Source organism: Mustela nivalis (assembly GCF_964662115.1).
Source record: "Mustela nivalis genome assembly, chromosome: 11".
NCBI classification, from domain to species: Eukaryota; Metazoa; Chordata; class Mammalia; order Carnivora; family Mustelidae; genus Mustela; species Mustela nivalis.
In genome coordinates, this window is record NC_139030.1 from 70554171 (window position 1) to 70568725 (window position 14555).

The following is a 14555-nucleotide window of genomic DNA, read 5'->3' on the forward strand; positions in this document are numbered from 1 at the left end:
TACCCTTATCGGGGAGACACATGAACTAGGGTAATAGTCCCTCCACAGAGCAGAGGACTAAGGACATTATGGAGCCTCAAATCAGCCCTCCTACTCAGGCTAGGCCCAGAGCACTCACAGCGCCCTCCACACTCTGAGGGAGCAAGGCTGTAACCCTGAAAACCAGCAGAGCTGCTACAGCAGAGACAGGATACCAATGTGAATGGAACTCAAGGCCTCATGCCACCCGTACTTTCAACACGATCTGACGAGGCCAACTTGAAACCTCGTCTGTCTTCCACAATCGTCCTTGCCTTACTGGGCTACGAGGTACACCTAAGTGGGGCCACCAAGCTTCCTGGGCAATCTGACTGGTAGTTAACCCTTCAACAAAGCCTTTTTAAAAGGTTAACCTTGGAGCCAGCTGCCTTAGCTCCATTTTACCAGGATTCTTCTTCTCTGGGCCACACTGCTCCAGCTATTATTTTTTTATTTTTATTTTTACTATCTTTTAAGATTTTATGTTTAAGTAAGCTCTACACCCAACATGGGGCTCAAACTCACAACCCCGAGATCAAGAGTCATGAGCTCTACCAACTGAGCCAGCCAGGCACCCTTCAGGTTTGGTTTTTGTGTGTTTTTTTTTTAAGATTTTATTTATTTATTTGACAGAAAGAGAGATCACAAGTAGGCAGGCAGGCAGAGAGAGAGAGGGAAGCAGGCTCCTCACTGAGCAGAGAGCCCAATGTGGGTCTCAATTCCATGACCCCGAGATAATGATCTTAGCCGAAGGCAGAGGCTTTAACCCACTGAGCCACCTAGGTGCCCTACTCTTCAGGTTTTTAAAAATACATACTGTAATGCTGCTAAGTGCTCTGAATATTCTGCCAGCATGGCAAGCCCCTGAGCCCACCCTCTGAGTCCTGGGCAGGGCCTGACACAGAGAAAGCAGCTCTGGAGAACAATAAATGGTTCTCTTTCCCCCATTCTTCCAGGAACTCCATCAGAATAGGGCCCTTCCTATCCCATCCCATGACTGCTCATGTGGACACAGCAGCTGACCCAAGGAGGGACCTGCACCCTGGACACCGGGAAGCAAATGTAGGTGGGCAGCCAGGCCTGGAGCATGGAGGGCCACATACCATACCCCCAGAATGCCAGGAACCACCTGAGATGTGAGGACTGGAATGGATAAAGGCACACACAGATTCATTCCCTCTTACTCCCCTAATTCCAGAACTGGCCCTGAATTCAGCTCAATCCAAGTCTCCACATTTAACAAAGACTAATAGAGGTGAAAGGGTCCTGCCAGGGTGCCTGGAGCCCTCTGGGATCTTTAGGGATCACTAGCAATAGGCTGGCACACAGCAGGGATATTCAAATGCCTGCTGAACGAAGAAATGAAAGACACACACGATCCCATTATACAAAAAGTGCCAAGCTTGGGCTAGCTAAGACCCTGCTATGCTTTTTTGGCAGGTAGGGTGCACCGTCAGACTTAGAACTTTTATGGGCTCAGTGGCCCCACAAAGGTCCACCAGGAACTCAGCACCATCTGCCCTGTGATTAAAAACACTGGTGATAGCTCCCCAGTTAGGACCATACCTGCACAGATCTCTCTCCAGTGACCCCAGCTCCTAGGATTCAGGGCAGACAGCAGCCCTCAGTCCTAGTCCAGAAACACTCGATTATTCCACACCCTCCAGGGACTGCTGCTACAAGCATCCTTCCAGTTGCAGTCTGGAGGATGTCCCTGAGTTACCTAAGGGGTGCAAATGAAAAGCTGTTGTGACCAAGGTACCGGCACAGCAGAGGCCTCCCCCAGCCAGCTGCTCCAAGGTAAGCTATGGTTTTTCCATGGACAGTGGATTCCAGCCTTCCAAAGGCAAGAAAAGGAACAGGAGCTACAGCTCTGCAGCCACTACCGGCCCTCACCGTTAGCACCAACTGTCCCTGCCAACCTCCAATCTCCCCCATCTATCAGCTCAACCCTACTGCCATCTGCACCAAGCCAGATCCCGTACCTTTGAATCATGGGATACATAGCCTTCCCTGCCTCCTCAGACCTTCACAGGGTTCTCAGCAGATGGCCTTCAGCTCTCAGTCCTTCCAGGACTGTGTAGGTTGCACAGACCCCCTCACCCCGGGCTCCTCACTCCTCTCAGGGAAGCCCCTCTGGCAACTGATCCATGCAGAGCAGGAAAACCTGACCATCTCACTTGACTGGGTACTGCTCTGAAGGCTATGCTTGCCCAAAGCAGAAGCTGTCTGGGGCCTTCCCCAGAGCTTGATTTCTTGCTCTGCCTGTTCCTGAGTCCTTCACCTCCCTCCATGGATGTCAGTCCCGGGGATACTCATTTTTAACTATCCTGATACCAATTCCCCAATCCTAGGAATTCAGCCTATGGCACTGAATCCCAAGACGTATTAACACACTTTTCTACAAACTAATGATCGTCATGAGTAACATTCCCACATAAGCCAAAGCCACAGACCAGGAGGACAGTGCTGACTATAGCAATCTTGTTGAACTCAGACATCCAACTTCTCTCCAAGTTCCCAAAGGGGACATTCCCTAGAAAGAACTTCACCATGATCACCCCTCAAGTGCCCCACAAGGCCATGGACTCTTGGATTCCACACACTTCTGCCATCCGAAATCCCCAGAATGAAGACATGCCCCAAATCCAGCCAAGCAAAGGAGTGCTCTAGGTGCAGATTGGGCATTCACGGACCATCAGAGCATCCTTCATTACACGTCTGCTCTTCACAGCCCCCTCTCTCAGGCCAGGCCCACCCTGGCTCTCTACCCACACTCCCCAAATGCCCAAACTGCTCACCACTCAGCCAGCCCAGCCTGGTCCAACAGTCCCCTGAGGCAAGAGGGAGCAGGCCACATGAGGTGTGTGTTACACTGAGCCCTGCTGCCTACAACTACCCCAGAAACCTGATCATCACCAGTTCCCTGGGAGGATGGAAACAGGTGGCCCCACAAGGTAGTTTTGCACCTCTCTCTCTGATGAGTCTCACAAAATCTAAGGACCTTATCAAGGCCCTGTAAACCCAGCCAAAGACATCTGTCCTGGGAGCGGGGGCGGTATCCAGCTTTATGAGCCTCCATGGGCTCCCCAGGGCTGCATCAGGCCCTAGAGCCATTTGAGAGCTGCCAGGAGAATCCCTGAGCAGGGTGGACATGTGCAGAAGCCTCCGAACCTCCTTGAATGCTCTCTTCAGTGGACGTGCCCTTCTGTTCTGCTCATTCAGTTTCTGCTTGTTGGGTCTGCTCCCCTAGAGCCTACCTCCCCCTCCCCCCCGAATGTGGGTCTGGCTGTGCTGCTACAAAAAAGTTATAATCTGGGCACATTTCTTAACCTTTCTGAGTCTCAGTCCTTTAGCTCCAAAATGAACCACCCACCTGGCAAGGCTGAGCAAAAGTCAAACAAGAAGTATCCTATAAAGTGTCCAAAGGAGGGCCTGGTTCCAAGTGCCCTGTGTACAAAAGCTATTAACCACGACAAGGACATAGTGAAGAAGACAGAGGACAGCCTACTTGCTGCTTCCACCTGCTCCTCCACAGCTACTACCTGGGCCTTCCTCACTGTAGCTCCGGGGCACTAAACACCCTCCACTTAAGGACCATGACATCACATCAAACCCCTTCCCCAGCTTGCTTGGATCCTGGCTTCCTCCACAGATGGAACCCTCGAGCCAGCATCTGGGAAAGAGACTCAAGTTGTATCGGGACCATCTAAGCGAGGAGCTGTAGCTCATGTCCCACCCTCTTGACCCCTGCAGTGCCATCACAAATTATGAATTTAGTCTGACATAGTGGGTAATGTCAAAACCTAAGAAATGATTCTTACTCCATCATTAGTCAATCATCCATCAGGCTAGATAAACCAGAGCCAAGGCCAGATTCAGGGGCAGATAGAGTAAGGAAGAGCGCACCACATTAGACTCCCTAAAGCTGATGCCTTCCTGGTGCCACTCCTGCCAAGCTCAGCAGTGCCTTGTTCCCGAGAAGGATAAACAGTGCATCCTCCCACACTAGCTCTTCTGCCGTTATGTCTGTTTCAGGACACACAGATGCCAGCCAACTCATGGTGTCTACCTGATACAACATGAAAACAGGCAGTCCTAACCAACTGTAAAGCTCATTGCTTCCTAGCTCCTTTACACTTAAGAAATGTAGACACATGCCATAAAGTAGAAAGTGCTGCAAATTCTAAGCTCCTTAAGGCAGGAACTCTGTCTTCCTCCTATTCTGTAGTCCTCATGACCCCAGGAAACTGCCTTTGCACTTGACAGTTAGAAGTTTGATTAATGAATGAATGCAAAAATGCCATACAAACGCATGCACATTCACACACTACAAAAACCCTTCTCCAAAGACTACAGCTCTAGGACACTCAGTTATTAATTCTGTGAAGGGAACTAATTTTGTACAGACTCTCTTCAGGCTGTGACTTGAATATGGTACTGAAGGATCCTAGAGATTACTGAATTCCACTCTCTCCCTTTACAGACCAGAAACTTGTGCTGAGGTGTTAAGAGAGGGAGTCTGGAACTCCTTGGGACTGAGCACAAGAAAGGAAGATACACGCCCCCTCCCCACTCCCAGCCCACAACCAGCCAGACATTGACAGCACTGAGACCAGAGTACCAGAGTCCTCCCACAGGCATTCTGGCAGCCCCTATAGAGCATATTTGAAGTGTGTAAGCCGTACCACATTTTCTTGTCCTCAGTATTCCCATAGTGCAAAGTCTTTGAAAGCGATAGGCAATTATATTTTTAGATATTTTCAAATAGGTATTCCTACTCAGCAAATGGGTGCTTCATATCTCCAAAGAGCCTCCAGTCAGAGTTCATTTTGTTACAGGAGAGACATCAGCTCACAAGGATTACATTACCTTTAACAAGCAGCCTGTCTCTCACAGACACTCTCCGAGTGGAGTCGGAGGCCGTGGCTGACGTCCGGGACCCTTTGAGACCGTCCTCCCGCTTCAGTTTGCTTGCCAGCGTCAGCATTACTGCTGCCTTTACCCTGAGACAGACCAAAGGCAGGGTTATGGACATGTCTCTAGACAATGACTGGAAATTGAAGACAAGGCCATAGGTGGTTGACTTTTTCCTATAATTAAGTCACAGAAAAATTCAGCAGATAAGGCGCATTCATAAGACTGCATTCCTTTATAATTAATTTGGGAAATCTCCATGCCATCCTCTGTAAGTGTAATTTTTTAAAGTACACAAAAATTTTAAGAAGGGAGAGCCATGCATTTAACACTCATTGGGCACCAAGCCCTGGGACACTGTGGTGACAAAGCTCCCATGAGCTTGTGGTCTAGGGGAGTCTCCACCAACAGGTTTCATGTTGGCCCACCCCTGTCCTCTAGCTAAGGGTGCCCCTCTCTGCTGCAGGGACCATGCACCTGTGTGTGTGGTGTCCCTTGTGCCTGGCCCATTGCAGACTGAAGGGAGCATCAGCCCTGGGAAGGAAGAAGCAAAGCAATGCTTTCTTTTTCTTCATCCTCTAACCAAGGTATGGCTGAAACCTTAAGAAGCATCTTTGCATTTATTTATGTTATATCTTATTTACATTTTTTAGGCAGTATAAAGATCAGTATTAAGTCATAATTAATGCCCCAAACTAAATTCTCTTCAGTGGCTGCTTCCAATCCATCTGTGCTTCAGGCATTCCCTAAAACTCACTGAAAGCTCACTGTGAAGGACAATAAAGACCAAACACAAAAACTGGTCACCAGCCCAATATTCCCATAATTCCTTTGTTCCTTTCATATTATTTCCTTTCAACACCATTCTGATTGTTTTCAAAAGAAAAACGATCTAAAACTTCCAAATGAGAAACTTGACCCAAACACAAAACTTTTATTTGGAGGCCAAGATACTGAAAGCTAAAATAAGAATACGCTTCCTACACTGGTATTTTTAACCATTTTTAACCCAGATTTTTCACTTCTCATATCATCTTATTCTGTGTATCTTTCTCTCCTCCAAAGCCTTTCAGATTTTATTTTCTATTACTTATGCCATAAAAAAGAAACCTAGTGAATATGATCTTCCATATACTATATGACCCACACACAAACACACAACTAATCCCTTTTAGAATCATTGGTCTAAATGCTTCAAAAGATGGTTCTATTGCACATTAGCCTTCCAAGCTCCTAAAATTTCAAATCTGGGAAGGACTTCCCCCTCCAACCCCCAAGTTCCACTCTTTTTTTTTCTTTTTAAAACTGATGTAGATCCTGTGACGATGGGAGCCCGGGAACTGGCTTGGATGAGGCCACTCAGTTGCCAGAAGCAGTAACCACAGAAACATCAGTAAAAAAATTTTCAAAAGGTTTTCGCAAACATTTTGAGTGTGATGATGGTTTTAAGGGTATAGAGATACACATCAACTGATCTAACTGCATACTTTGAATATGTGCAGTTTCATGTACTTCAATCATACCTCAACAATGTGGACACAAATGTGAAAACAAACCAACATTAATTTCTTCATTATCACTTGACCATGCCATCTCCCCAGATGAACATACACAGCGGCCTGGACCATAACCAACACACATCTCAGCTTTACTCAGGGCAGGGAGGTATTGGTTTGGTACCCTCACATCGGGGTGGGGCTTGGGGTGGGCATAGTCAAACAGCCATAGGGGCTCCAGCCTATACCTACCAGAAACAGAAGCACCATCCAGAGCCAGGTTCTTTTGCTCACCCCCCACCTGGAATAATCTTGTCAGGAATCCCTTAAACAGATCGGGATCACAATAGGGAGTTTGTCACCATAGCCAAGTCTACCACCACACACCCAGATTTGAGCACATCAGTCATGCCACCTGGTTAGGGTTGCCTGAAGATGGACCAAGACAAGCATCCTTCACAAGGTCCAATTGGTTTTTATCCTCTAGCTGACCTTGGCAATACAAATATGGCAAAAAATAAAAAAGCCCAGCATGAGTAAAGAGAGTTCTGTAGGCAGAACTCTAGGAAAGTCCTAACAAAGAGCCCCATGGAGAAGCAAGTGCCAGGGCACATGCCTGGTCTACACCTAGCTCCCTGAGGGCCTGCCCTGAAGGACCCACTTGGAGGGTCCAAATCAAGACTTGTTTACAAAGGCTCACACCAAGACACTGTGTCACTGCAGTCTGAGAATTCTGCCCCCCCCCCCCTTTTTTTTTGAAAGAGTGAGAGTGTGCACGCACAGGGGGTGGGGGGGGGCAGGGTAGAGTGTTGAGAGGGAGAGACAATCCCAAGCAGACTCCCTGCTGAGTGAGGAGCCCAACTTGGGGCTGGATCCCAGACCCTGAGATAAAGACCTGAGCTGAAGCCACAGATCAGATGCTCAATTGACAGAGCCACCCAGGCTTCCCACTGCTTATTCTTTTTTACCCCTACTACTCCACACTGAAGCCTACTCTGTGGGCATAATATGGCTCATACTCAACTCCACTAAGAGCTGGATTCCTGGCTTGCAATCTTCAAGTTTGTGGCCCTTAATAAATAGACGGGGCACTGACTGAAAGGTATAAAAGACAAGGATACTCATGTGTTGTTGTCTATCAAAGAGAACACTAAACCCACTCCCCCAGCATTCTAGGATCTAAGTGTATACTGACTACCTATTTGTCCACCATCTGTATTATTACTGCATGCCACTGCAGGGATAAACCCAAGGCCTAATTTGGAAATGTTTCCTTAGCTGTTAAATTAATTCTCTATAAAGAGATCTGAACAAAGAGAATTATTCAAACTGTCAAGAAGTTTGCCAAACACCTGTAGTTGCTTCAGGATTCTCCTTTCCTTCCGTGCAGTGCTTCACCCATAGAAGGCCCCAGAGCTGCCCCTTGACTGTGAAGTACACAGTGTTAGTGCAGCATTTCTGCTGACAAGATGAGCTGCACGGAACAGCATGCTCAGTTTCTTTATTCCACAAGTCCCAGTCAGCCGGTTTAGTCCATTTAGTTCCTCCTCTGGGTGGGACTTGCTCTCGGGCTGTTCAAAGAAGATTCCTGCATGCAATTACTGGTCTCATCATCAAGTCATATTTACTTGGCATTCCTGCCTGTAGTAGCAACATCGGGCCAGGTCACCTGTGCAGGGAGGGATACCAGGAGCCAGTCAGCTCCTGAGTGAGGAACTCCAAATTTGCAAATCTTCCTGCTGTGGAAAAGTCCCAATCTCAAAGAGTAAAAGATGGGACTGCAGGTCACTAGGGGACAACCAACTTCTCTGGCCAAAGAGGCCTTTATCAGGACACAAAAATGTCCACACTGTACCCTCCTCCTTCAGAATGCCAAGGCCCAGAAACCTCCCACCTGGCAGGGGAGTCACCTTGGTTGGCAGACCGACCATGGAGCACAACCCTTTATTTTCATCAGTAAACATGCCCCCTCCTGCACTACCTACTACCTGAAGTTCAGGCAAATCTGGGGGGAGGTCCTCAAGCCACACACCAGCCAGCCCAGTGATGATTTGTCTCTGAAGGTCTCTCCCACCCTTCTGACCCCCCAGAAATCCTTTGCAAGCCGCCCTCCTCCCTGCTCCTCAACATCAGCTTTCCCATTTCTGGAATCTTCTGTTTAATCTGATGATACCCAGGTCTGGAGTGCCCTCCTTCCCTTCACCGCGTATTCCCATTCCTTCCTCAGGACACCAGATTCCTATCCAGGGTCCAATATCTCCTCCAAGAAACCTTCTCGAGCCACTCCAATCCATCCTGCGTCCACTCCAGGGCCCGAGCGACTGCAGACAGGGGAGGGCCCATCCCCTCATGTGACAAATGAGGAAACTGAGCCCTGGAAGGGCAGGGCCACACCCAAGATTACACACCAAAGGAACCGGGTCTAGAATCCAAGACCTGTTGTTCGGATCATTCCAAGATACCCTTCCCCCCTCAGCCCCCCATGCGGGTAAAATCCTCCGAAGGAGCCGAGGCCGTCCCCAGCCGCCGGGCAGCTACCGGCGGGTTGGCGAGCCGGGAGTCCCACTCCTCACCCCCGCCGCTCTCCGGGCCTAGCCGGACTCCCGAGGCGGAGGAGTCGGACGGCCCGCGTCCGAGTCCCGCTGCCCCCGGCCCCGGCGGGCTGGTGACCTTGGGCTCCGTTTCCTTCTGGACAATGCGGCCCGCGGCTCCCGCGCGACGGCGGGCGCGAGCGAGGCCGTGTGGCCGCCGGCACAAGCAGGCGCTGGCTACGGGCGGCCCCTTGAGCCCGGCGGCGGCCAGCGCCCCGGCCCTTTCCCAGTCAGACGATACGGCCCCGCGCCGCCGGCGCCCGGCCGTGAGAAGCGCGCGGCCTGAGGCGGCCCCGGCGCCGCCCGCCCTCCGGCCCGCCCGCGGTACCGGCGCCGCCCGGAGGCCTGCGGCCGCCCCTCTCCCGCCGCGGGGCCACGCGCTGCTCACCTGGGCACCCCGAGACAGGCGAGGCGGGCCCGGCACCCAACACCATGCCCGGCCGGCCGGCGGCGGCGACACACGGCCCCTCACAGCCGCACCGGCTCCGGGCGGCGGGACCGGAAGTAGCGGGGCGGGGACTCGGCGGCTCTCGCCCGCGGCGGCCGCGATGGCAGCGGGCGCTTTAAAAAAAAAATTCAAAGCCCGGACGAACTTTATTTGGAGCCTGACACGCGAACAGCGGCGTGCGCCGGCCGGGGCTGGGCTCGGCAGCTGGTCTCCCGGACCTCGCTCATTGGCAGAAGGCGCGGCCGGGGGTGGGGGGGAGGCGGGCGTAAAACTCGCCGCCCCTGCTGATTGGCGAGTAGCGACCGGGGGCGGGGTCCTCCCCACAGTTCTGGAGTCTGCGCACCCCGGTGCCCGGGGCTCGGAGCAGCGTTCCTACCTCCATTCATTTCGTGGTGTGTGGCGTCTGGACCTGCGCCTCAGAGGTGGTGGGCGCAGTCTGCGATGCAGGATCGGCTGGGCATGAGCTGCCCGCCTCGGTGGATGGGGTGCCCGCTCTGTGCGCGGCACAGTGCCCTGGGGGCGGAGGACCAGGCGTCAGGGGTGAGGGGCGTGGCGGTCAGGTGTGCAGCAGCCACCCATCAACCCCGAGGTGTGCTTCGGGGCAGCCTGCAGGAGTGCCTGGACCCTTTCCTGATCTTGTCTTTCAACTGTTACACGTGTGTAAAATACCTGCTTTATCTATTTCTAGCTTGTTGAATACAAATTCTCATGTCCATTTGTACCCCTGTGATCGAAATAGGCGCTGGGGTGGAGGAGTCAGACAAGAGGGCTCCTGAAGGAATGGGTCGTCGAAAAGATGAAGTTCACCACGTGGACCGGGAAGAAAGAGCCAAGGAGTTAGAATTTTATTTCCAGAAGCCCCATTGAATGGTTTTAAAACAGTGGAGTGACTAAGTTTTCTTTCTAAAAGAAGCTTCTGGCTCTCATTGAGCTCGTGGGAGGTGAGCCAGGCAAGGAGTCAGGAAGACCAGTGAAGAACCAACCCATGGTATTCCTTCTGTTCTGGAACACTTCCCGCCTTCTTTGCCTGGCTAACGCTTGTTTTCCTAAACTTAGACACTGCTTGCTCAGAGAGGCCCCACAGTCTGGGAGGTGCAGGTGTCCCTCAATGACTTTATGGGAGTTCTGTGCTTCCCTTTCTTGGTGCTGGAGACTTCCTGTCACTGCCTGTTTCCCCAAGTTCAGCTCCTCAATCCCTCCTCTGCCATGTTCCCCATCCTTCTATGTGCCCTCCCCCATCGTGTCACACAACATGTGGTCAGAATCCATCTGCTTGATAAGTACTGCGTGCACATGTTGCTGGAGTCCTGGTGAGAGAGGATAAGACCGTGCAGCCAGGCAGCAGGTGAAGGGACCATTAGAATGACTTGAAGGCCTGCCTCACTCACTTAGGGGCCACTCTGTGTAGGACAGGCTGCAGTGCCCAGTGCTCCAAATCTCACCACTGTGGGTAAATGCAGCCATTTCTAGCTCCACTTCTCGAGGCTGCCTTGCTCCTTCATCTGATGTTTATTTCAGGCTCCCTACATTGTAAACTCACAATCACATCCTGAAACTGGTATTTTGTTACAGTAGTTCCCCCCACCCCTTATCCGTGGTTTTGTTTTCTAAGGTTTTAGTTACCCTCAGCTCTAACTGCAGGTGATCCTTCTTCAGATGTAGTGTTAGATGATCAATAGTAACCTAATGCTATGTCATAATGCCTAGGTCACTCCCCTCACTTCATCTCACTGTGAGAAGAGGAAGGGTGAGTACACTACAATAAGATATATTGAGGGGCGCCTGGGTGACTCAGTTGGTTAAGCAGCTGCCTTCAGCTCAGGTCATGATCTCAAGATTCTGGGAACGAGCTCTGTTGGGCTCCCTGCTCAGTGAGGTGTCTGCTTCTCCCTCTGCCCCTCCCCCAGCTCACGCTCCTCCCCCCACCCTTGCTCAGGCTCGCTCTCTCTCAAATAAATAAATAAAATCTTCTAAAAAAAGATATTTTGAGAGCAACCACATTCACATAACTTTTATTATAGTATTGTTACAGTTGTTCAGTGTTGTTATTGGTCGTTAATCCCTTACTGTTCCTAACTTATGAATTAAATTTTATCATCGGTATGTACGTATAGGTAAAAACAGTCTCTGCAGGGGTTGGTAGAATCCATGGTCTCAGGACCGATAAGGGGGACTACATATCCCCACTTCATAAACGCAGAAACTGAGGCACAGATGTAGGCTGCCTGACATGCCAGAGCTGGGGTTTACCCTCAGCTAATGCCCCATACCCCTTAGCAGCTGGTGGTCCCAGTAGCCAGGAAAGGAGTGGAATAGACCTTCATGCTTCCTTTGGAAGCAATTTGTCCTCATCCAGGGCCTCTTCAGAAATGGAACTTGCACTAGCTTAAGCACAAAAGACTGAGAAGGCTGGCGTGCTCACAGAAGCCAGGGAGGTCAGCTCTGGGGTCCTGGGGGCGGGCAGCAGGAGAGCTTATTGTGGGAAGACCTCTTGTTCTTAGTGTTTCCATCTCAGTCTCGGCCTCTGGAGGCTGGCCATGTCCTCCCAGAGGCCTCCTTGGAGCTGGGGTCTGGCTTCAGACACATCATTACAATCCAGGCGGTCAAGGGAGCTACCCCCTTCCTCCCAATCTCACATTCTCTGGGAGGGTAGGCTGGGCTTGGATCCCACACGTACTGTGTGTGCACATGGGAGAAGGGGAGAGGGTCAGTTGTGAGCCTCCCAGAGAGGTACAGGTGCCAGAGGAAGAGCAGGCAGACAATTCACCAGATGTCCTTTTCACTTACCTTGAGAAGTTCAACCAGGACTTCCAGCCGGAGCATGGAAGGGGAGATGGCCTCTGTCTGTTTTCAGCTAGGCTTGTCTCTGGACACACAGGCTGCACAGTGATCCCAGAAGTTGTCTTGGCTTGGCCTGGGGATCACTAACCTGGACAACATGGTGTTGGCAAGCCAGGGATCCGGGAACTCTTCAGCCCAGGGAAGCAGATCAGCTGATTAACAACATCTGTAGCAAGGGTGTGATTGCCTGGTGTAAGGTCTGCTAGGTCAGAAAAGTGACCTCTGTTGGTATGCCTGGGAGGGGCAGCCTTCCCTAGCCACCCATTCTGGGTTTCCCTCTTGCACTCACTGTGGATCAAGCAGAGCCCTCCTGCATCAGTGGTACCCCACTGGGGCAGACATTCCTGGCTCTGTGTTTCAGTGAAAGGTAAAGCCCATAGCCTGTGTGAGTTGACATGAGAGCTAGGCCCACAGGTCCAGTGTTTTTGCTCTCCTGCCCTGCCCTGTCCTGTGGACTCCAAGCTTTCCCAGGGCAAGACCTTCCTAATGCGTCAAAGCCAGCCCCTTGCATGGATTGGGAAATATCCCTGGAGGCACTTGATACCAGATAGATGTGGGTGTAAGGGTCCAGCTCAGCCCTTAGCTAGTACCCACTTGTTTCAACCTGTTCTGTGTTGTTTTGGTTACTCCAGGGTGTGCATCCTGCCCTCATCCAGGTTTGGTTCTCCCTGAAAGCAAAGCCCAGGGCACTGGAGAGCAGGCCTTGACATACACGGGGCCCCTTGTTCCTATGTGTCTTCTGAAATCTATGCCAACAAGTCAAGAACTGTATCAAGAGCATCTACCAAGTGTGAGAGCCTGAAAAGGACACTGTATAAGCTGTAGACCCCTGGCCTCCAAAAACATGAGCTCCCCAGGGAACTAGTAGTAGGTAAATCCCACAGATGGGAGGGGGGAGGTTCAGAATGGATTCCTGAGGTTTGCTGTGCAGGGGAGAGTCTGTCCCACTGGAGTTTAGAGATTTTGGGGGGAAGATGGGGAGAACAGCTAGGCTGATCATAGCCCTTGCTTTAGAATCCAACTGGAGAGGCCGACAACAAATGTGTAAAACCCTAGGCCTTGTTGGTGCCTTCTGCTGCCTAAAGTGGAGACAGGTTCCTTGTTTCTAGGAAAAGCTTTACTGGGGCTTTCAGGAAGAAAGGGCCCTGGGTCTGATCTAGAGGGGGGAGAATGAGGCACCGATGACAGCAGACTGAGCGGCTAGAAGTGGTTATGGGGACCTGGGCAAGTGGTCTTAACCAAGACCCTCAGCGGCCTTGCTGACCCAGTTCTGACATCCACTGTGGCCTGAGGGAGGGTGCAGGCTCCGGGCCTTGGGCCAGATGGGAGCTATGATGATGGTGATGGTGATGGTATGATGGTCATGTCCAGGGGCTATCCAGACAGCAGACAATTCAATTCTAAGTACTGTGACTTTAATTACATATCCAGTATAATTAACTTGTGACTGCTCTTATAACTAGCCCCCAGGGAAAACATCAGTTTCCCTTTATTCCTTTGAAAGATAATAAAACAGACTGTGACAGTGATCCTGGAAAACACAGTGGTGTTTTATATATTATAGGATTGAGACTTTCTTCATTCCCCCTAAAACAACACTGGGCACATTTTAGCAGGAGTTCTGCATCGTGCCTGGAATGCAGGCACAATTTGTAACCGATCCCCTGGTCCATCCTCCTCCACCCCTTCCTGCAGGCTGCACTTCCCCCACTCCAGGCTGCCCATCAGATCAGGCCCCAAAGCTGGCAAGGCTCTGAGGGAAGCTGACTTCCTCCAGAGCCTTTTGCTTTTCCTTTCTTGCAAGAATGTATTGAAATGGCTGTGACACTCTGTCCTGTCCTGTCACTTTGTGACACTCTGTCCTGTTTTGCATTTCATATTCTTTTGTATTAGTCACTGACCAAGGTCGATTCATATTTTCAGGTGTGTCTAGGTTGCTGTTGCAGAGTGCTGTAAGGCTTAGCTCCCACAGAGGACTTCAGTAGTAGGAATGTGTGCCCGTGCGCATGCGTGCATGTGGGGGGCGTGTGCTTGTGTTCAGTACATAATAGACTTGTCCTCATTTCTGGAACCTATGAATTTGTTACTTTACATGGTGCAGAATGGACTCTGCAGATGGGATCAAGGGGGGTGCAATGACCTCAGGGCTCATTGGACAAATCCACGCGGATTCAGAATCCCGAACTCACTCTTGCAGTGAGGTCCCGCTGCCTTTGTTTTATATTTTGTATAGTACCTGTAGCT

At 51.0% G+C, this 14555-nt stretch overlaps 1 protein-coding gene across 3 annotated transcripts in view; it reads right to left on the reverse strand.

Annotated features, from left to right (window-relative positions):
- UBE2F (ubiquitin conjugating enzyme E2 F (putative)) overlaps positions 1 to 9955 on the reverse strand; it is a 55729-nt gene extending 45774 nt beyond the window's left edge. The window contains exons 1-2 of one of the 3 annotated variants that reach the window (XM_082691052.1): positions 9847 to 9955; positions 4891 to 5024 (exon numbers count right to left, since the gene is read on the reverse strand). In XM_082691052.1, coding sequence (XP_082547178.1) covers positions 4891 to 5008 — 118 coding nt within the window. In that variant the 5' untranslated portion in view covers positions 5009 to 5024; positions 9847 to 9955. Of the gene's footprint in view, positions 1 to 4890; positions 5025 to 9410; positions 9576 to 9846 lie in introns of those variants that run through there. The other 2 variants (XM_082691053.1, XM_082691051.1) reach the window with 2 other exon arrangements.
- Positions 9956 to 14555: the final 4600 nt, after the last annotated feature.